The sequence below is a fragment of the Cyprinodon variegatus genome, unplaced genomic scaffold (assembly GCF_000732505.1).
Source record: "Cyprinodon variegatus isolate N-32 unplaced genomic scaffold, C_variegatus-1.0 Scaffold657, whole genome shotgun sequence".
Lineage (NCBI taxonomy): Eukaryota > Metazoa > Chordata > Actinopteri > Cyprinodontiformes > Cyprinodontidae > Cyprinodon > Cyprinodon variegatus.
In genome coordinates this window covers 466,158-489,111 of record NW_015151110.1, presented here as the reverse complement: position 1 = coordinate 489,111, position 22,954 = coordinate 466,158, and the positions used below count along the sequence as shown (strand labels likewise).

At 36.3% G+C, this 22,954-nt stretch overlaps 2 protein-coding genes across 2 annotated transcripts; one reads left to right on the top strand and one right to left on the bottom strand.

The window, feature by feature from the left end:
* Positions 1 to 331: 331 nt before the first annotated feature.
* On the bottom strand, positions 332 to 6,339 carry LOC107096898 (ABC transporter F family member 4-like). Its single transcript, XM_015393783.1, has 6 exons — positions 6,286 to 6,339; positions 4,370 to 5,437; positions 4,045 to 4,127; positions 3,812 to 3,946; positions 3,501 to 3,603; positions 332 to 1,077 (listed from the first exon to the last, which is right to left on the bottom strand). The coding sequence occupies exons 1-6, from the start codon at positions 6,320 to 6,322 to the stop codon at positions 1,007 to 1,009; spliced, it is 1,497 nt and encodes a 498-aa protein (XP_015249269.1). The 5' UTR covers positions 6,323 to 6,339; the 3' UTR covers positions 332 to 1,006.
* Positions 6,340 to 12,034: 5,695 nt separating this feature from the next.
* On the top strand, positions 12,035 to 22,698 carry LOC107096894 (junctional adhesion molecule B-like). Its single transcript, XM_015393779.1, has 10 exons — positions 12,035 to 12,223; positions 16,067 to 16,132; positions 16,943 to 17,053; positions 17,168 to 17,317; positions 18,972 to 19,153; positions 19,286 to 19,394; positions 19,486 to 19,593; positions 21,269 to 21,287; positions 21,378 to 21,426; positions 21,580 to 22,698. The coding sequence occupies exons 1-10, from the start codon at positions 12,181 to 12,183 to the stop codon at positions 21,616 to 21,618; spliced, it is 876 nt and encodes a 291-aa protein (XP_015249265.1). The 5' UTR covers positions 12,035 to 12,180; the 3' UTR covers positions 21,619 to 22,698.
* The last annotated feature ends 256 nt before the right edge of the window (positions 22,699 to 22,954 follow it).

Here is a 22,954-nt window from a genome sequence, read left to right as displayed (position 1 = left end):
CAGAGGTCCTCAGGCAGCTGAAAGTTCACCTCTATCTTAGCCTGGCTTTGCCTTTTCTATCTCTTTTTTTATTTATTTCATGCTTTAAATTAAACCCAAAGCTTTTGATGGCTTTACAATAAAGAAGTCTTTCAGGCAAACATTTGCATTTTATCTTTATTGAAACTTTTATAAAAAACATGCCAAGCTGACATCATAAATGTCGCTCTTTAACAAATCTAAAACAAAAGACTGTAGCTGAAATCCTATTACTCTCCGTTATTCCAAGTTATTTCTTTTTAAAGGGATTTTTTTATTCTTTAGAGTATATAACTTCAAAAACATTGTTTTTTATTTAATGTATGCATAATGAATAATAATTATCAATCACAGTTGATCGGTATGTCTCATGCCTTCCTGACAGTAAATACTGTAGATTTTTCATACCTTGATATTTATCTTTACAGTAAAACATACAGCAGCCTACACATATAACTATATACATATTATTACCTTTTAACTCTATCATGCTAGTATTCACAACCAAATTACCAGTTAGTGTATTTTTCTTCATTTAAGGACTTCTCTATTAAAAAATAATGAAAAGAAATCTAACAACTATATTGTTTATTTCTTTGAGTATGGGCAAATGGTTTTACTGGAAGCAGCAAAAGAGCACAACCAGCTGCCACCATTAAATCAAAAGTTGTTTAAATTTGATTGGAGCATACCAACCATGTGACATGACCATGTTATATAATAAAATAAAACACAGCCATCTCTACTGTTGGAGGCAAAAAAATAAAATAATTTTTTTTCTTTAAAGTTAACATTATGCTGACTGACAGACACTGACTGCCTTAATCACACAGGGGGTTGTACTTCATATGAAATGTTTGCCTGTGAATTTATATCTTGATAAGTACAGAATAAAGCAATGGAAGAAAAGAAAAAAAACCCAGCAACCTTTGGATCAAAAACAATCTGGTAAAAAAAAAAAAGTCAGGCTGTTGATCTTCCTCTGGATTTATTGAGTAGGATAGGAGCAGATGAAAGCTTGAAGGTTCCAACACGGGAAGTCATTAAACTTTCCATCACCTGAGAAAAAACAAAAACAAAAATAAACTTAAAAAATGTACACTTAAAAGTTTTCTTCTTTTTTTTTTAATACTTAAAAGGGTCATAGAATGATTGTATAGGGTATTTGCTTAAGTTCTCTGAATAGGGTGTGTAACATTGGTTGGGCTGAAAATGGCATATTTGCTGTTGTATGAGCCCTAATGCAAGCCTGGTTATAAGCCCTAGAATGAAACGACAGGTTTTTTTCCTTTTATTGTATGCTCATGAATATTTAGATGAGCTGTGCGCTGATTGGTTGGTTTACAACGAGCAAAGCTGCTGAGCAAAGACACATCATAGCAACAAGCACTCACTCACTGAAACATCAACATTGTTAATATGGTAGGGTGACCAGACGTCCTCTTTTTCCCAGACATGTTCTACTTTTCATTCCTTAAAAAAATGTCCAGTTGGAATTTTAAAGTCATCGACTACAGAGCAGCACGTAGTCGAAACACACCAGGCACATCAGCTTCGGGGCTGTTCCAGGAACCCCAGGCGGGTGGAGGCAGGGAGCCCGCGGGGGACGGAGTGACCAAACCCTACCTGGTGATGGTAGTCTGGACACCGGTGGCCCTGTGCTTCCCCCTGCCTGGCCTACCAGCCCCCAGCTCCCCTCCTCCGGCTAAGGACGGGCGGCTCAAATAAGGCATCATCCCCAAGTTTACGTCAACTCTGGGCTTCGTTTGGATTTGCCCGTTTTATGGTGGAAGTTTAGAATTGTGAGATTTGCAGAGAAAGGAGGTGTCAATGGGTATTGAACTTCTCTGTACGTCCATTTCACCCACTGAACTATCATTATTCATCTATGACAAGGTAAACTTTTTGCATTCTATGACCCCTTTAAACTTAGAATAATTAAACAAAGTAAAAAAAAGCTCCTAAACCATCATGTAACAGTGCAGTGAAAAATAATTTGCCTCTTCATAGATTTCTTCGGGGATTGTTTTTTTTGTTGTTGACATTTTATGAATTTACCTATATCAAAATTCTTTTTTATACAAAATAAAGCAAACCTAAATAATTAAATGGTAATAATATTAGTATAATAATAATAATTCAAATTTGAATTTACTAGCTGAAAACAGTGCAAACCAAAATAATAAAAATAAAACCAAATATCAACTTTTCTCAACATTAGTGGCAGCACCTGTCATCATTTGCAATAACTTGTGATGAGTTTTCTCAGTATGGAGGAATTTTTTGCGGAATTGTTTTAATTCAGTCAAATTCAAGGGGTCTTTTGAGCATGAATTCTTCTGCTTATGGCTTTGTTACTGTAACTCAATTGTTATGGTGACAAAGCTGCCATAACAATTGATTTGAATACTGACTTATGAAACAAATTTTTTACTAAGAAGAGTTCTTAGTATATACTAAGAACTCTTCTCTTTTCTTAGTAAAAAATATGTTTCATAAGAGCCTTTAGTATTCACTCTGGTTGTCTTTGACGCAAGAATTTCTTATTTCATGAACTGAAACATCAATGTTCACAAAAAGCAAACATAAGTACTTTTTTAAAGGGCAGACTCTTCTTCTTGGCACTGTATGATAAGATTACTAAAGCACAAAATATTAACCTTACAATAACACATTTAAACTTCATTAGCCATGAAGACTGAAATCCGCTGCTGGGCAGAATAAATTATTGCTTCTTATAAGATACAAATAATTAGTTAATTAAGCCCTGGAGAAAAATTCCAAAAGGCTGAGGAATCTATTGGCATAAGTTTGTAGAATAAGTCAAACACAGGGAACGTTTTTATACCAGAGGTTAACCTTAGGGAAGAATACGTTTATTTTGTTGTTATACCATTTTGTGGAAGTCAGTCAGACATGCGTCCGCTCTGCCTATTGAAGCCCATATTGATAAGGGAAAAAAATCACTTCCAGAATGACAGATGTCATAATAAGACTTTGCAGAACATTACTTCCTTTATTTTCTTTACATTAAAAAGACTGTTTGGCTTCCCGGCTTTACAGCTACTTAGCTTAAAAAGTTATCTGGATTGAGTTATAAATCATAGTAGACACAAAGGTAGTTTTAAGCACCAAACTGGTTGGTAATGATTGTGGTCATAGGTTTAAACCCCAATATGAGTTTTTAAAAAGGTTTTTTTGGGGGGCACTAGATGCCTTTTATTCATTAAGACACAGACAGAATAAGTAATTTATAGCAATCATTCTTCGGGGTCTAATTTAGTCTGAAGGGTGAGGTCTTCTAGCAGGACCCTGGAGGCTTAGATTCCAGCATGTTTCTAAAAAACGTTTTATATTTTTGAAAAAATTAAAATATTACCAGCCTTAAAATCCCAAATGATTGCAATAAGTGTGAAAGCTAATTTTGTTTTAAAAAACATATGAATCTAAAATATAAATTTGAAGAGCTTGATATTGCTTACCCAGGATTTCTACACAATATTCCACATTTGAAGTGTGATTTGGCTCCCCTGAGAGCCAGTCTTCATAGCTCCAGCGGGACCCATCCAACCAGACAAAGCGCTTCTGAAATATACCAAAGTCCACGTAATAAGTTAACTGTTTGCTATTATTTTTTGGAAAATGAACCATTCTAAAGATAAGGCAAAAGCCAACGTTTATCTGCGTCCACACAGTACATGTTAACCTGCTGCATACTAAGGAAAACTTCAATAACCTGCATTTTAACAGAGATAAGATATGAAATATTGTTCCCTGACTGAGTAATACACACTTCTATTCGTAGTCCTCCAACCCAGGTGCGTGTGTATCCTGAGTTTTGCTGAACCAGACTCATCAGCTGTTGGTGAAGGTGTTGGCTTGTGATGGAGGCCAAGTGGCCACCTGAAAATTGCTCCTGACAAAAGAACTACAAGGAAACACAAACAAAAAGAGAGAAGAAGGGGCATGATTCATGTGATCATCAAACTAAAACCTTCTTGACTTGAAGAAAGAACACAATCATACCTCAGCATCCTCAAATGTCTTACGTTCCCTAAAGAACTGGTGACACTTTCCATCCGTAACAATGCCTGGACAATAGCGCGCCCCTGTGGCCAAATAACAAAAGTGCATCATTTCTCCCACATAAGTGTAAACATTTACTTATTCGTAAAATTCAAATGAAAAAATTATTTCATTTTCAATAAAAATTAATAATTTGACTAAATTAGTTTTTATTTTTCACAATCTCAACCAACACTCAGAAACTGTGTCAAAGTTATATAGATATAATGTAGTTCAATATAAAGCTTTGTTTTAAGATTGTCTAAAATATTTTATCTTCACCTACCTTGCCTGTATTTATCATCTCCCATCATCTTTGGAAAACCTTCTTCCTCCATTGCAGGTTCCTCTAAGAACTGCTCGGGTGCTGCTCCATCCCTTACGTACATCCCCATCTCCGCCTCTTCTGCTGGGAAAGAGTTTTGTGGCAGAGGGACTGCCTGCTGCATCTCTGGGTCGATTGGTTCCTCATCAAGAGCTGCAGTTTCTGGTATGCCATCTGGACTCTGCTCTCCTGCCAGTTCAGGCTCCACTTCCTCATCTGAAACTTGGTCTTCATTCTCTTCTTGGAGATTTTCCTCCCCATCAACCTTATCCTCCTCCTCCTCCTCTTCTTCCTCTTCCTCTGTCAAATGTTCAGCAGGAGTTTCCTCTTCTTCAAAGGCCTCTCTAAAAGCCATTTCTTCCTCTGAGAGCACTGGTTTGCTCACTTCGTCGCCATGGACGTCACCATCATCCAGTGGTTCTAATTCCATGATGGGCATAGGTTTCTTTTCCATGTCTATATGTCTTTCTTCAACTTCCAGAAACTGTTCTGGAGCTGCATTTAACACATGCACCTCTTCTGGTTCTAGCTCCATCTTAACCTCGGTTTCCACCCTAACCTCTGACTGCACCCTAAAATCTGTCTCTTCTTTATCTTCTTCTTCTTCCTCCAGCTCATATTGAGGTTGTCCTTTAACTTCGACTTTGACCTCAGATTCCACCTTCAAATCTGGTTCCTCTATAAGCTCTGACTCTGCCTCTGGTTTAGCTTCTTCCTCTACTGGTGCCTCTGCTGCTGGTTTGGGATCTGGTTTTAACTCTTCCTTCTCTTCAGACTTCATGTCTGTTTTCAGTCCCTGTACCTCTGTAAGGCCTGGCTTCTCTTTGGGCTCAGCTTCAGCCTCCTTCTCCTTCTGCTCCTCTGGATCTGGGTTCTCCTGCTGCTTTTTGGGGCTCAGTAAAACCTGCGGTGCAGGATGCTCCACCACCACATGACCGTGGGCTGGTATCACGTCCCCAACAACTGGGTGCTGGTTTTCCTCTGGATTTTCTCCCACCTTAGATTGAAAATTTGGCATCCCTAGCACCACTGCAAAGGAAACATTTAAACATTTGCAGAAAAAAAATAAATAAACAAACAAAACATGAGATTAATTTAGCAAACGTTATTTGGAAATAAGGCTGTTACATGTTTATAATGCTTAACCTTTTGTATTTATAGTCACTTAACAAACCTCAATGAATGAGAGTTTATGTAAAAAAACAACAACACAAAGTTGCATTATGAATTATAAATATGACGATTAGTTTCCAAATTTTAAATCCAATAAAAAAAAATACTAATCCATTAGTGTGTAATTTAAACCCTTACAGGGTTATCAAGAGGACCAGAGTAAATCTGGAGGAGTTGCAAAGATTCAATGTTCAGATGGTAGAATTTGCAAAAAAAAGGCAACTGTCAGCTGATCAGCTGAGAAAACGATGAATGAGGTGCCCTGTTTAAAATTTGCTACAAGCCACATAGGTGACATCAATTATGTGATAGAAGGTGCTCTTATCAGATTAGATCAAAACTAAACGTTATGGATTACATCCAGAAAGCTGTTTAGCAGAAAACACTGCAAATAGCTCAGAACATATCATCATTACTGTTGTAGCAGCATGCTGCTGTGGTTAGAGGAAGATGGGGGAAGGCTGTAAATATGAGCAATTCCAGTAGAAATCTGCTAAAGCCTTCATAAGACTTGAGACCACAGAGTACATTACACAGGTTAAACAAACATAACTGAGATTCGGAGTTTACTGTCCAAAAGCTCAAAAACTACTCTGAGCAGGAGTTTTTCATGACAAGGGCTTGCATGAGCTCCAAGTAAACAATGCCTTCAAGAGAGGATTTAATCTGTTCCTCTCCTGGAATATTAAACCTAACTTTCTTACCTGTGATGCTCAAGACGAGCAGCAGCAGCTTCTTCATCTTGATCTAGTTGGTTTGGGATACAGATTTAGTCTCTTGGAACACCTCTGTTGTTGTCTCTCTGCTCTCTCTTTTGCACAATAACCTGGCTGTGTATGTCTAATCTTTATTAACAGCACTCATCCTGCCTCTTTTTATTTCCTCATGTCTAGTAAGTCATAAAGCACGTGTAGGTAAAAAAAAAAAAAAAAAAACTCACTATAATCCTGACCTGAATTTGTCCAAGGACCTTGTATTTTTCCCTTTTGTACTTCCTCTTGGCATTGTTTCAGACATGATTATGAGGCTATAAAGTTTATACTTTCTTTATAAGCACAACAATTACATCCATCCATCCATCCATGCTTGTCCAGGGTCGGGTCGCAGGGGTAGCAGCTTAAGTAGTGTGGCCCAGATGTCCCTCTCCCAAGCCACGTGGGCCAGCTCCCCCCGGGGAACGCCAAGGAGCTCCCAGGCCAGCCGAGAAACATAGTCCCTCCAGCGTGTCCTGGGTCTCCCCCTGGGCCTCCTCCCGGCGGGACGTGCCTGGACCACCGCACCAGGGAGACATAAAGGAGGCATCCTAACAACAATTACATTAATATTTTTAATTGATGAAATATAGAAAGATATAAATTCTTGGTATTTACAGTTTTTAAACATCAAGGAATAAAACGCTGTTCGTCAATCCAGAATGCAGGAAATAAAGAGTATTTTTAGTGGTTCTAACCAGAGTTCGATACATGTGGAGCTAAACTACAGTTTGTACAGGAATTTCTATGAAAACAGTGGTATTTGAAAAAAAGAAAGAATAAAAATAAATGTACAGTGGATTTAAACTGAACTTTCCAGGAAGCTAAATAATTAACAGGTAATCAGGAGCTGGACTCTGACCTTCATTTCAAGCACAATGATTAACTGCTGCTCTACTGACCTGGCTTTTTCCTTGTCTCTTTGATACAACAGATCCCATAAAGATCACCAGTTAGATTTGTATTTTTTCTTTTTTGTTACTCTGTTTTTGAATGTGTTTTAAAGTCTGATTTCAATGCCGTTATAAGTGCTCCATCTTCCTAAACAGCAGCAAAAATGTGAAACCATGGAACATTGTTAGGTTAGGTATAGAGTCTGTGATGCTGTGGGCTTGGTTCCTGTGTATTCCATTCCTCAAACACTCTGCTAGGAAGAATATTATGGGATTTTTACCAAACAAAGTGGTTGAATCCAAATAGAAATGTTCCACTTGACCCAGACTAAACATCTATCATGGTCATCTTAGTCCAAGATTGTGGTTTACAACTCCCCCTTTTGGAGGTTGCTGGAACATTTGGGGATGATGATCTGTCATCGCAGAGCCCATATGTAAATCCAACACGGAAACTGTAATTAAACCCAAATAAAGCTAAAATATAGATCTGATCAATCAACTCTGTGTTAGACGTGGGCACGTACGTCAATTTTTCCATAAAAAGGATTATTTATTCTCTAAAAATGAAAAAAAAAAAATCTTTTTTAATATTTTTTGGATGAGATTGTAAAAATGATAATTAACTTTTTTGCATCTTTGCCAAAAAAAGCCCTGTAGGAGGGCTAAACATAGCTGCAGGGGAGTAAAGACTGTTTGAGATGGAAAATCAGATGAATTCATCTGTTTTCTTAATATAAAGAGGGGAAAAATGTAATATTATTTATTTATGCAAGATTATACTGGGGTAAAAATGCAAAATTAATTTAAAAAAGTAATTCTTTTCAAATATTTAGTAAATATATTAATTGATTATTGTGATATTTTCAGACAGGACAACCTGTAAAGCTTGAAAGTTAAGACAACACCTTGTCCTAATACAGAGTTTTCAAATACTATCAATTTTAATATGGCACATTAAAGACACATTGGGAATTCCCTTACAATGGTGGCCCTAAATGCAATGATTGTTCCACATTTTGTTTATTGTATGACAAGTTGGTGACCGGCTTGTAAATCTGCTCACATGCCATTTGAGTGATTACATAGAAGTTCTCTAAAGATCCACAATAAGAAGAGCAGATAATTCCATCACTGTCATATCCTCATAAAACACAAATTTCTCAGCTTTGAAAATCTAATAATAAATACAAATCTGTGTCTGATGTATAAGATCCTTCCTGACACCGCTAGTCCTCTACTAAAAGAGTTTATATCTTTTGGCTCAGAAGCAACAGTTCCAGCCACTAATCTACAGAGCGAGGTGAATGCAGGATCCATAAACGTTCTGGACAGCATTTGAAAACTCTGCTTTTTCTTGTGTGGCCTTTCTAAGTGGAATATGTCGCCTACGGAGCTGAAAAAAGCAAAGAAACAACCCTTGTCAAATCAAACTTGCACCCACATGAGACCATGTGTGTGTGTGTGTGTGTGTTCTGAGGTCTATCAGACGAGTCCTTAGTAAATGAAATGTGTGAATAAGAGTTTTAATCTGATGCATGATATTTTTTCCTGGTCAATGTAAATGCAAATATCCATGTGTGTATGATTTTTTATCTATTTTACTATAAGATCAGCCTGCCCTGGGACTGAAGGAGGAAATAGCACTTGAGCTATAACCTGGTGCAATGCATCTCCCCCCTAGAGGTTAATGTCTATTGTACACTGTTGCTGTTTTTGTAAATAAATAAACTGAACTAAACTATTCTGTAGTAAAAAAAATAAAAATCGAATATATATATATTATATATATTTTGATTTCAGGGCATTTAGTGTGAATAAAGCAGCTGTTGTGCTGATGACTGAGGTTGCACGGCTGGTTTGCAACTTTAAGATATTTCATATGAGCCGCTTCATTTCAGATAGTTTGTTTATGCCAAACATGTCAAGTGGAAAGGGAGCACATATGTCTGTGTCAGTGTGTCACTGTGTATTACATGACATCAGTGTGCCCTGCGCGGAGCAGAACAGCTGGGCCTGTTGATTGTGAACAGGTGCTACGGCAGAGATTTTAGCCGATAGCGTTTCACTGTCCCTCTCTGTGTGTGCTGTCCCACACGTGTCCGCACGAGAGGCTTATCTGTGTGTTGCTGTGTGCATAAAGCCACAAGTGTAAGCAAGTGTGCACATTTACAACAGCAAGCAACAATGTGCTGTTGTGTGCCTGCTGCTGGTTAGAAATCTTATAGCCAAGGACGCTGAGGCCCAATGGCAGCTGTCTCATCCCTGTACCTCACCCGACACTCAACAGTGTTGACATGTGGGAACCTTCTGTGTTTTCCTGTATGCTCAGTTGGTGGACTGCTTTCTGCTGCTTTCTGTACACTTTAAGGTGATCCAAAAAAAAGAAAAGAAAAGCAATGCTGTCAATGTGCAAAAAATATGTAGAAACTCCCTGTAGTACGGTGGTACTCAGTGCAGGGCCTGTTTTACTGGATAAAAAATAAACTATGACAGCACATCCTGCTGTTAGGACATTGAATATGGAACATTGCTGATTTCAAGCAGAGGTTGCAGATGGACTTATTAAAATTTGAAAACAATGTTTTTTACTTGATGTGCAAAATTTGTAGAACTGCAAAAAATAGGAAGACAAACTCTAAAAGTTACAGAAACCACATCACCCTCAGGTCACACCCGCTCATACTTGAAGTAACATTCAGGATGTCTCTTTAGTCTTCTGAATACATCAAGTGTGTCCAAAAGTTTTGCAATGGAGGCCAAAAAACAAAAAAAAGAATTGTTGATTTTTAAATGCTTAATACTAAAACACAATATTACAATTAAACAAACAAATGAGACCAACTTCTGTAGAAAAGTGATTTGCAAGACAGTGCAGACATAAAGATAACATAAAAAAGGTCTCACAGGTTTGCCTGGTTAAAATAAAAAATATAAAAACCAGCATACCTTATCTTTAACTATCTTGGTCTGAATTTTTGTGGGATCTTTTTAATCAGCAAGAACAGGATGTTGCTCACTCTATTTACTCAGCCTGATTTAGTAGGGACTGATTTTAGGTCTGATTTTTGGGTAAAGTTGCTGGGTGATTTTTGTTCCCATTGAGGTCTAAGTCAATATGTTTGCTAGAATATTTTATTTGAATCTTGCATTTTGCATCAGTAAAAGTGCGGCTAACATTTTCTTTTAGACTAAGTTGGGAAACCAAATTCATACCACTCTTGAATTATGGTTGAAGGCCTATCCATGCAGTACACTACATCGAACTCAATTGCTTCAACTCAAAGTTCAAACACAAAAAGAGATTCTATCAATCAAGTTAGCAGCTTGCGTATTTTGCCATTAATAATATCTTCATATTCAGTAAATTAGAATATCATATAAAAATACATTTATTTCATAATTTAAGTTTGCTCTTTGATTCAGTTTAGTTTATTTATATAGAGGCAATTTACAACACATGTCATCTTAAGGCACTTTAGAGACAATTCAGTCAAAGTTTTCTAAGGAACCAGCTGATTGCATCGACTCATGGACTCCACAGCAATCCCTCACACCGATTATGCTTTTAGTGACATTGGAGAGGAAAAACTCCCTTTATTACAATGGATTTCACTAGATGAAAGAAAATCATATTTAGTTATTTCACAAAGTTTTTAAGGTTTGACTTTTTGCAAATCATGACAATTAGTAACCTACTGAAAACCCAACATTTAAGATTAGATATTTAGGTCTGACCAATAAAGCTATGTTTAATACCTGATTAACAAGAGTTATTTTAGATACGTACTTTTAATCTGATATGAATGTATATGTGGTAAAAGAAAAATATTCTGAAGTTTTAAATAAACACCAGAGTGGGAAAAATGAGATTTAAATGACTTAACATGACAGCAGTTTCTCATGCTTAAATTGTATAAAAACTGAAATTTTGAAGTCAATGCAATGATAAATCTAAATGAAGATCTTAGGCGAGGTTCCTTAAGGCTTTATTCATGTTCCCCCTTTATAAAATATCTACATTCCCCCCAAAGCGCTCTGATTATGAACCATAAAAATTTAATGATTGGTGGGTGGTTATCAGGGTGAACTTTCTCAGCCAACCAGAGAGAGAAATTAAACTTCATATTTCTCTTTTAACCCTTTTCATTTCTTCAAACAGTCATAATTTGCTGGAGTCCTCAGACAGCCTATAGATCTGACTACTGTGTTCAAATAATTTAAAAGATGAGAAGAAACCAAGCTAAATGTCAGAGGTTTTAACATGGCAAACCTTTAAAACAAAGAGTAATGATGTTCCAATCATGCACATAATTTCTCACAAAAAAAATACATTTTAGATTTTTTTTTTATTTAGCTTGTATCAATGATTTAAATCATGTGAGTCTCTTTGTGTTATTAAAACTGATATAAAATATCCTTAGAGAAACAAAAGGGGTATCCTTACTTTTCCACGACTGCCTGAAAGAAACTCCTTTAGTTATTTTACCCTAAATAAGGGAAATCCAACTTCAGTGATGTTTTATAACTTTTGTTTGCAGATTAAAAATAAGCCTTTTTCCTTTGCACTGATCATTATTTTACCAATGTAATTAAAATGCTAAAGGATTCTTGAATATAAATTACATTTTTCTTATAGGCAAAGTAAACATGATAAACCATAAAAATGTCTAATACATGCACTCAGTTGACAAGAGTCAAAACACAGACCCTTTCCCTGCTTGTATTTCCTTGGTGTGTGTGTGTGTGTGTGGGTGTGTGTCTGCAGAGCAAACCCCTGTCTCCCTCCCTCACACCCTGTCAGTTGTCCAGTATACATGAACCCCCACAGTTCCTCCTGCAAATTAAACCTGCTAAAGAGGCTGTAGAGAGTTTGCAGTTAAACTTTATCATCCAGACTGGACAAACACCCTCAGAGCTGAACTCCAGAATCAGGAGGAACCTTAAAAACACCATGAAGATGCTGCCGCCGCTCCTGCTCCTCATCGTTTTTCACAGTAAGTTGTTCTGGATGGGAAAACTGGAGATCACTACTCAGATTTAAAACTAAAAGTAGTTTACGATTCTCCTGGCTGCAAGAAATTCAGAAAAGTTTAATTTTGAATATTGAATATTTTTACAGAGATTGTTCTTTTAATTAACATTTTACTTCAAACGTTTGAGTTAAATTTAATTTAATTAAGGAAAACCGACAAGCATAGAGTACATGAAAGAATTATTTTTTTAGATGTGCAAACATGCTTTGAATTTGATATTGCTGCTTTTGTGTATTTTTATACCAAAACACTTTCATTCTAAAAAATCAGACTCACACTTTTTTAGCCATCATCTGATAAAGTAAATGGTAAAACTATGCACAGGCCAAGAGAAATTACTCTGATAATTTACTGGATTCCATTTGAGTTAGATCTACTTGGCTTCTTTTTACTGATTTATAGTCAGTGTGATTGAGCCTTTGCAGACCCCTTGTGCAGCAGGAGGAGGGTGTTTTGTGTTCAGAGGCCGAGATTGTAAAGGGAGTGGCTGTGTATGTTTACACTGAGCGTTCTCTGATGCTGTTTGAACTGCAGATCCACATGCTGATGAAAAGGAGCTACAGAGGAATTTCAGATCCTGTCGTCTTAGTTAGAAAAGTTGGCCTTGGTCTGACCCAGTTGTTAATTAGAGTGAGATTAGATTAACTGCTCATAATCAGTTAAAAAAATATTTGATCTTGCTAAAGGAATTTTAAACAACATGCCTTTTCTCAGTGATTGCAGCTTTGGTATTTTCGATTTTCCTCATCTTTCCTAGTGCAGAGCAGATCTCCTTATGAAAGTAACAATATAGATTTTATTTATTTATATTATTTTTTTGTGGAATAAGAGATTTGCTTTGGGTATATAGAATTTAAATGTTTAGTTCTTTCAGATTCTGAAGTTGTTCCGTTTACAGTATGCTGCATCTGAAGTACACAAGAAATGAAAAATAAAACAACAACTCAAATATCTATGATTTGCCATTAAAACGTATGCTTATTTTGACCAAATAACATTTCAAAAGCTCTTTTAGGTGAATTTGAAAGAGAAGAAAAATAGCTAAAGTTATTGGTGAAGGTAAAACTTATAGTTCAGGGTGTCAGGCTTCAATCAGATTCTTACAAATGTTCATGCCTCTGTGTGTGGTGTGTCAGCTGAAGCGGCTAAGGTTACAGTCATACAGTCTCTCTTTGTGTGCAGGCAGAGCACATGCATGATGTACCAACACACACAGGCACATCGACTGAAAGACATCTTCAGACAAATTAGGACACATGTGCCTGTAGTAGGATCTGAAGCTGCACACTGTCCCTCGTTAATGTATCCTTTTAGATCTTTTTCACATGTTCTTACAGCACCATATATTGGATTATTTCATTGGGAGTCCATGAGACTGACCAGCACAATTTAAAATATAACTAAGGGAAGACGGCAGAAGTAGATTTTTAAATTTTTGACAAATTAAATCTTAAAAATGTGGCATCTATTCCAGTACCAAAGCCAGTGCAGCTATTTTCTAATAAAAAAAAATTGGTAATTTATGCAATTAAATCTGATTATAAATATATGCAGAGTTAGAGGTCCACCTAAACTGACAGATCGGATAAGGAGCGCATTAATCCTAGAGGCAGCCAAGAGGCTCTAGGTGCATCTGGAGGATCTACAGAGATCCACAGCTCAAGTGGAAAAATCTGCAGACAGCTCAGAAAGCTAAGTCATCGTGATTACTTGTTATTAAGTGGCATAAAAGGGATATGTGCACCTTAGATATGGAGTCTATAAATCCCTGATACAGATGTGAAGGGTTTGATTCCAGACCCTTGGATCTTGCTGCATGTCTAGCTTCCTTCTCTCTCTGACCATTTCCTGTATGGAAACTAATGGATTGTACCCTAAACACACCATCCCCTTGGCTAAACATGATGGTGGGAGCATCATGTTTCCCCATTGTGGGACAATAAAGGGATGTTCTATTCTATTTTATTCTATTCTATGTTGTTGAGATGCTCCCCCTTTAAATGGGCAGGAAGCTGGACAGTGTAATTGGGTACCGGTAGTTGCATAGAGGACAATGCTGAAAAATTGTGAGAGGCTGCAAAAAATTTTATATCTTCTCAGACTGGAGCTGCACACTTGAATTTAGAAATTAGCAAAACATTATAGTCTTACTTCATGTATTGTGCACTAATTTTTGACTGTTAACTTTGTGCATGTAGATATTTGCACAGCATCTGTGTGTGTTTGAGTTTGAGCAAAGCTGGGAGAGACAGATCACTGAAGAAGGTTATCAGGTTGTGATAGAGGAGTTTGTCAGGAGATGATTCATCACCGACATTCCTGCATAGCACCGCTCCTGGCACCACCAGGATGTAACCACACACTCTATATGTTCCCCTCTCATTCTGTTCATATGCTCACAGGCTGCTTGGAGACTGCATCCGATAACTGAGAGAAAATGTTTGGTTGAGGTTTTAGGTTTCTGGTTAGAGTTTAAATTGGTTTGTGTTTAGACCATTTGGATTTGGATAGAATACATTCAATTGAACACGCTATCACATATTTGTAGAGTAAAGTATTTGGCTTAATCTGATAGATATCTCAAGACAAATCTATTTTTTCTTTTGTGAACTTTATGCATATTTTGTGGATATCCGGACAGTCCGGATCCTGATGTTTACATTTTTTATCTGTAGTCAATAAAGTATTACTGTTTAGCGTCAACCTTAGCTCATTTCAGTAGAGGAGTGGTATTTATTCATCACTTAAAATAAATATAAAACTCTGAAGAAAATGTCAATAATATTTGTTGGGGCGGATTTGTTGTACAGTTTAGTTTTGCTATCAAATCTTCTTGTGCTTATAGTAAAATAACTCTTACATGCTACTTTATACAGAGATGATAAATTATGTTTTAACCTTTAACTAATAATCACACATATGTTTCCTATAATGGGCTGCACTATAGGGCAGTGAGTAACACTGTTGCCTTGCAGCAAGAAGGTTATAGGCTCGACTCCGGGCCCAGGGTCTTTGTGCATGGAGTTTGCATGATCTCCTCAACGACTCCCTTTTCAGAGGCATTTGCCAGTATCGGGTATTGCAGGCCTACATTGATCTTAATGATTCTCCATTACTAAGGGGTAGACCAGTTTTGTTTGGTTCAATTTGCATGCTTTCTAAGCCATAAGAGGACGTTGTTGTGCTACTCTATAAAGCTTTGAAACTAAATGCTAATTCAGACATTTTGAATTGAGAAAGCTTCTTGGATGGGAAGCGAAACATCTTCATACTTGGAAAACAAAGTCCAGTGGATTGTTTTTGGACTTTTTTAACTTTTTGGAATGACATGTCCTCCCTGTATATGTATGGGTTCTCACCGGGTACTCCGGGTTCCTCTCACAGTCCAAAACATGACTGTTAGGTTAATTGGCTTCTCTAAATTTTCCTTAGGTGTGAGAGCGTGTGTGCATACAGTAGTTGTGTGTCTCCTTGTTGCCATGCAATAGACTGGTGACCTGTCCAGGATGCACCCTGCCTCTCGCCCATAGACTGCTGAAGATAGTCACAGGCCCCACCGGGACCCTGACAGGACTAAGTGGGAGAAAATGGATGGATGGACATTTCCTGTATTATAATTTCTTCTTAAGTTCCTTGTTCTACATTTTACTGCTCTTTGAAGGACAGCTTGATAAAAGGGTTTTGGTTCACTATAAAATGATCAAGGTCCACTGTGACTCGTGAAGATTACTTGTTTGTAAAAGTATCACAGCCTGTACTAGATAAGCTGAAAGAAATATGACTGTGTTGTTCTTTCTGTTATAGGTCACACGTGTCTGTCGGTGACTGTAAGCACCAGCACACCCAAAGTGGAGATCCATGAGCACACAGGTATGACAGCACATAGAAAAAAAAAACTTTAAACAGTAACCCCTACCACTGGCTAAAGTATAATGTACATTGATTAGATCCATTTGTATGCTTTCAGTTTTATCTTATATTTATTTAAGTATCTTTAGTATTACCATTTGCTGGTTTTATTGTATTTCCTAAGAGGATCTCAAATTTGCACACCTGTTGATTCATGACCACAGGTGAGGTCCTGACTATGAATCTAGTAACAAGTGAACTAAATGCCAAAGACATCATATACAGTCACTCAATTAGAATATGTTTTTTAGTAAAACTAGTTTTTCATGTGAAAAGAACCTTTTCAATATAAAAGAAAATTAAAATACAGCCATGATTGTACTGATCCGGTGTAATATTATTATATTTAAATTGCTAAATAATTAAATCAAATAAATACTAAGACATTCATAACATTTGCTTCTTTCCATTACTTTTGGACATAATCTTTTTTTTCTTTAATTATGTTAATCCTTTATTTTCTTCTTTTATACATATATGCATAAAACTAGAAAGAAATAACAAGCAAACATAAAATTGTATGTTTTAGTTGTCTTATCTGTCTTTGTTGTGTTTTACTTAGTGAAATGTTTTGATTATATTCAAATACATTGAACATGACTGTACACAAGAGTCTTACTTTCTTTCCTCCTAAAACCAATGGTCACATATTTAAAATGTATTTATATCCTCCAGGAGAATATCCTTCCTGCCTGGATGTGTATGTCTTTTCTCCTTGTTCATTGGTATTTTTTAAAAGTTTTTAACCTGTTTTGTTTTCTGCCCTTTAAGATGCCGTGTTGCCCTGTGAGTTCAAGACTGAAAAAGACCAGAACCCTCGAATTGAGTGGAAAAAGAAAGGAAAAGGAGTCACTTTTGTTTACTTTGATAAGACATTTCCTAGTAGGTCAAATACCTTTAAAGGACACACTTATTTCTCAAGAAAACCTCTTTACCTGTTGTCCCAAAATTGGCCACCTTTTTTCTATCCTGAGTCAGAATTTCTCTTCTTTGCAGAGTCCTATGCGGGTCGGGCTAAAATAGAGGGAGCGACATTGACAATACATTCTGTCACCCAGAAAGATTCGGGAGAATATCGTTGTGAGGTGACTGCCACTGAAGACCATGTTAACCTTGGAGAGGCCACTGTGACCCTCAATGTACTTGGTATGGAAAACTAAGGTCTCACAGAGCAAACAGTAGCTTAGTTATGTCTTGCTGTTGGTCAATCTGTTGTTTTAGATGATCAACTTATGATTTCAGACTATTTATAGGTTTGTTTAGAGCATAACATCAGAGTAAAACTTTGTCTTTTGAATATGTGTTAAAATAATCTGTGGTGGGTTGAGTACCAAACCATTTTACTCAAAAGCAGCCCAGCTTTTAGGTAAGAGTCAAAAAGTTTGGTAAAATGGCTACTCAAGTGCTACGTAATGGTTGCCTCATATCATCCAGTTTAACATCTAAATTGATCTAAAAGTTTAAAGTATAAAATTAAAATATAAAATAAAAATATAACAACATGATTTCAAAACACCAAATTTGGGCAGAAGAAAAAGTTCTCCAAATCGATTCCTTTTCAACATAAACTTATGAAACAAATCTTTATGGTATGCAATGCATATTCAAAGGAAATTATAAAGCACTACTACACGTAGCGACAATATCTACTGCTTACTGTGCATTCACCTGATCTCTGAATAGCTAAAGTTGGTAAAGTAACTACAGATTGTACTTAAGTAGGAGCAGATATACTCTTATAAGAACATTATTCAAGGGAAACTAAAATTATTTGAAAGTGCAAATATTCCTAAAAGTATTTTTGTATTTCTAAAAGTTGCTAAGATAAATGTAATTGAATTATGTAACCAGTTACTACCCAGCTCTGTTATCCACTGATGGGTCAAAATAGGTGATGCTAGTAAAAATACATAAAAAGGGTTGTTTACCCTTTTGTCCAAAAGAACCCTCTAAAATACTTTATTTAGATTTAGAAGTGGTTGTATAATCTTTAGAAGATAACAAATAAACCTTTGACGTACTATTAAAACTGCTGAATCATGCTTTGTCTAGTCTTTTCAACTACATTTGTTTTCTCTGTTTTTGTCTATGCCAAAATAACACATCTGTAACATTTAATTTATTATATCTGGTTTATTATAAATAACTTGGGTGTTTTGCTTAGATAAAAATGAGAGATTGTGATCGAGATCTGGATGGAACAGAATAGGAGACCCAGAAAAAACACTTTATTCTTTAAATCTTACAGCAAGATTCAGTTTCAGGATTCAGTCCATGCAAATCCCTATATGCTATGGCATTTTCTTTCTGCAGTGAAATAGAAACTATAACAAATATCAACTTTTCAAAAGGTTATAATGTTTGTGGTGTCGTGGCCAGCTGTTTATGAGATAGGAATGCCAGAAACTTAGGATTTTATCTACAGTATGAAGAGCTAATCCATCATTCCTACATTCTGAGGGTGGCAGGTTTTTAGTAATCTTGCACCGCAAGCTGGATTTTTGTGAGATCTGAGTTTTCAGTGTCACAACAAATAAATGAAGACATAGAAGTCTACTCAGTTTTACACGTGAATCTGTCAACTGCCAGGTTAGGTTTTTAGTGCAGATTTGACCTTTTCAGCATTATTTTGAGTTTTAAAGTGTAGTGAGAATAAAGCCTAACCCCAAATAGTCACATTTTGCTTGTTTCTCTTTTCTTTTAAAGTCTTTTAATAATACAGTAAGAAATGCAGAAACTTTACAAGCATGTACATAATTCCTTGTGCATATTTAGCTGATCTTTCTCTCTTCCTCCTAAGTGCCTCCTCATGTCCCATCGTGTGAAGTGCCAAGCTCTGTGTTTGTTGGAAGCAATCTTGAATTGTTCTGTAAGGACAAGCTCAGTGTGCCTCCTGCCACCTACCGCTGGTACAAAGACAACAAGGCTCTGACGGCCACAGGAGATGCTCCATACAGCGTGGACACTAATAAGGGCACACTGGTGAGAGCTTTCAAACAATGCTGCAATATCTGTTTTTGCAAAGCAACCAATTACAATCTGAGTGACAGATGTCCGGCAGGTCAAGCAGCTGATCTCTCCTCTTGTCTGATTTTGTCTGATGGTTTGGAGCAGAAGTTCAAGAGTGTTTCCAAAGAAGACACGGGGATGTACCGCTGTGAGTCCTCCAATAGTGCGGGGGCACCAAAGAGCTGTGTAGCCAAACAACTCACAGTTGTTGAAAGTTAGTATATTTGTAGAAAATACAAAAAGAAAAGTTAATTTGTAATCTACAACTTAATAGATGACTGAACATGTGGTACTGTCTTTTTTAGATCCATGGAATATGACAATGTTGATAGCAAGTGCATCAGGGTTTGCGGTACTGATCCTTTTTTGCTGCATCTGCATCTGTATCTGCCGGCGCCGAGGCTGCTGCAAGAGTGAGTGCTGACATTTTACTACAGACCTTTGGGCTGAGTTGTACAGGAAGACACTCCAGAGGGGACGGAGTTTACGCATTAAGTTCTACAGACAAAAAACATACATAATATTGTGGTATTTAGTTCAAAACATGTTAGCACATGACAGACAGACAGACAGACAGACAGACAGACAGACAGACAGACAGACAGACAGACAGACAGACAGACAGACAGACAGTCAGTGAACGTAGCGGTGATAGTAACATTTACCAGCCTTGTTAATATCCAAAATCTTTATATAGCAAGTAGTATTGTTAGCAGATTACTTGTACCATATTGAAAATATTGATATTTTGGGTTATGACCCTGTAAACTGCAATATAGTCTCCTTTTTTGTATTTAAACTCTAAATTTTTGTTGTGCATGTCACATGTTATAGTCTAATTTTTATTTACTGTACTTCTCTTGTATAAGAAACCACAGCACCAGTGTCAATGCTGCCTGTCATGTTTTTGTGGTTTGATTTTTCCCAACTTGAGGCTGAACTTTAGCTGTGTGGTTAAAAGGGTGAATATTAGGATTTTAAGAAATAATTAGAGAAAACTAACAAGTCCAGTGCAAAAATCATTTTATAAGAGTAAATATTTCTTCCTTATTTAAGAGGGTAAGATTCAAAGATTCAAAAATCTTGTTCCATTTGTAGATCATTTTAACCACCCCTTTATGTTACAAAAAAGTAATTATTTTTTACTTAGCATTTTGCAGTGTGAGGTTTAGGAGAACCAATATTACCTAAAATCTGACAGTTTTTAAATTAGTTATTTAGGTTTCACAGCCAACTTAAAGTCTTTGAATGTTCAGTTCATTATTTTAACACATCCTGTTGGAGAAACACAGGCTGAAAACACTGCTGAGATAGCTGTGATGTTTAATTACACCTCCGGGACAGGATTAGTGCTGAGCGTTACCAACTTGTGTAATGTGGCGATTATTATCTTAATCAACAGATTTCAGATCTTTTATTTTTTCCCCCTAGAAAACATGATTTCATGCTTCTTACTTTGACATTAACCATGTAAACATTTATAATCTCAGGCATAAGGGACAAAAAGGCAGTTCCTGCTAATTATATTTTCTGATGGAAAATATGAAGGAAATGTTTCAGTTTTAGCATAAACAGCCAATCAAGAGTGCTAAGTTTAATTTTTCCTGACAAACGGATCTGTTTTTTTTAAAGATTATTTTTATCATCTTCTAATCAGAATCAGAAAATTCTTTATTGATTAGTTTGTTCGACACGTATAAAATAGTTTTGGTGAGTGGGTGCTACACAAAGACACTAAACAAACATTTAGTATAAATAGATTTTGGAATTTAAAATTAAATAAGACAATATGAGTTGTACTGGAACAACAACATGGCCCTTATTAAGATTAAACAACAATAATAAGATATTAGTTGAAATTGTACAGAAGAATTGGCTCTCACTTGGTAGGCGTGGGTGAGTATTAAGCTTTTTAAATAGAACATTTACTCAGGAAAATCAGATCCAAACATATCTGTAAGTAAAATATGTCTATCTGAAGACTCCATTAGTAAATGTTTACCACTTTAAACAGATAAAGATATTTATGGTGCTGATTAAACCTGCACATGCATTCATTTCCTGGTATCTTTTTCTTTTTGTTCACAGACAGCAGAAAGACAAAAACGTGAGTAACTCCTCTGGCTCTCACTTTAAGTCCTATGAGTTATACTATCTGCTTCAGGGCTCATTTGAACTGTCACCCTTTGTCCTTCAGCACTAAGTCCTACAACCCTCCCCCGCCTCCTCCTCCTCCCACCATCAACGTAAGTCACTGAACCAGCTGTTGTCTTGCCAGGACTTGTTTTGTTTGAATTACTTTGCGTTTGCCATGTAGTGCAGTTGACGGTTTGCTGATAACAGCAGCCACTGCCTAATTTAAGAAATAGTTCATTGTATTTTCTCTCTGCTCCCTACAGTTCAAGCACTACAAACAAACTCAGTCCTTCATGATCTGATCCGTCAGCTGTCCAAAGCGTGGAGCAGGAACGTTTGCCAGCTCTGCAGCAGACAAAGAAATCTTAAGTCATCAGACTAAGGCAGAGATATATTTCATACCTTTCTGTTTATGCAGTGACTGACTAATCAGCTTCTTTTTCAAAGACTCTGGTCCAAAGACCATAACTTTTGTTTTGTTTGCATACAGAAGCAGAAAGTTAAGAGTCATCCAGGTTTTTATGTCCTCAAAACATGCCTCTAGTCTATGTGATGGGTTAGCTTCATCTGGATTCATAGACAGATATAGCTTAGTATCATCGGTATAAAAGTGGAAATTAATCTCAAGCTTTTTTAATAATTCTACCAATAGGGGGCATATATATAGTAAAGTGAATTGGTCCTAGCACTGATCCCTGTGGTACTCCACAGGTAACCCTGGACCACAAAGAAGATTCATAATTAATGTGAACAAACTGATATCTGTCAGATAAATAGGATTCAAACCAGCCTAGTACTGTTCCTTTAATTCTTACAAAATATTAAATTCTTTCTAAAAGAATATTATTATTTGTCCAGTCAAGTTCCTGACAGTGCAAAGCCAAATGTACAGTTTCATTATTTATCTAAATCTTGTTAGATATTTGTCTGTATGCCCCTTTTATGTTTTTAAAATCTTGTTTTGGAAGCAGGTAATGTGTTAAGCTCTTCAGCTTTATGGTAAATGAAAATGTTATTTTGCTAAAACTGTATATAAATTACATTACAAGTACTTAAGTTTGCTTTTGTTTGTTATTTACATGTAGATGTTTAACATTTAATGTTTCTTGTCTTTTTTTAAATATCTAATGAAGCAGTTTGTTTATCAAATCCTGTTTTTCTTGTAATTTTTTTTAATGATTGGTTGAACAGGTGTCTGTACACACTGAACAGTATTTTAAATTTGTAAAATCTTGTATGGTTATATTTAGAAAATTTAAGTTTATACTCAATAAAGAATGCAGGAAGCCTGTCAGCAACAATGGAAGTTTTTTTTAATGCGACTTGCAAGCATCTAAGAATGCTGATAATCTGAGAACTTGAAGAAAAACTGCTCAAAATGGCCTTATTCTGATGGTTCAACTTTGGTAAGCTACTGCAAAAAATAAATAAAAATAAAAAAAATAAATAAATAAATAAATAAATGAATAAACATTTGCACTGAGAAAAGCACATGGTTCTGCTGGCCCTTACAAAAAAAAGTTGGTTTTTTTAATGTACTGCAATCTTGCGATCTTCAAACGATCATGGAAAGCCTGGAAATTAAAGACCTCAGCTAAAAGGGTAAAAAACAATGAATTCAATGTCCTTTTGTCATGT

Coding starts and splice junctions, on each gene's coding strand:
- LOC107096898 (XM_015393783.1), bottom strand. CDS start 6,322: ATGAAGAAGCTGCTGCTGCTCGTCTTGAGCATCACAG. Junction 4,128..4,369: donor AGATGATAAATACAGGCAAG/GTAGGTGAAGAT, acceptor ATTTGGCCACAG/GGGCGCGCTATTGTCCAGGC. Junction 3,947..4,044: donor AGACATTTGAGGATGCTGAG/GTATGATTGTGT, acceptor GTTTCCTTGTAG/TTCTTTTGTCAGGAGCAATT.
- LOC107096894 (XM_015393779.1), top strand. CDS start 12,181: ATGAAGATGCTGCCGCCGCTCCTGCTCCTCATCGTTTTTCACA. Junction 19,395..19,485: donor ACAACTCACAGTTGTTGAAA/GTTAGTATATTT, acceptor TGTCTTTTTTAG/ATCCATGGAATATGACAATG. Junction 21,427..21,579: donor CTCCTCCTCCCACCATCAAC/GTAAGTCACTGA, acceptor TGCTCCCTACAG/TTCAAGCACTACAAACAAAC.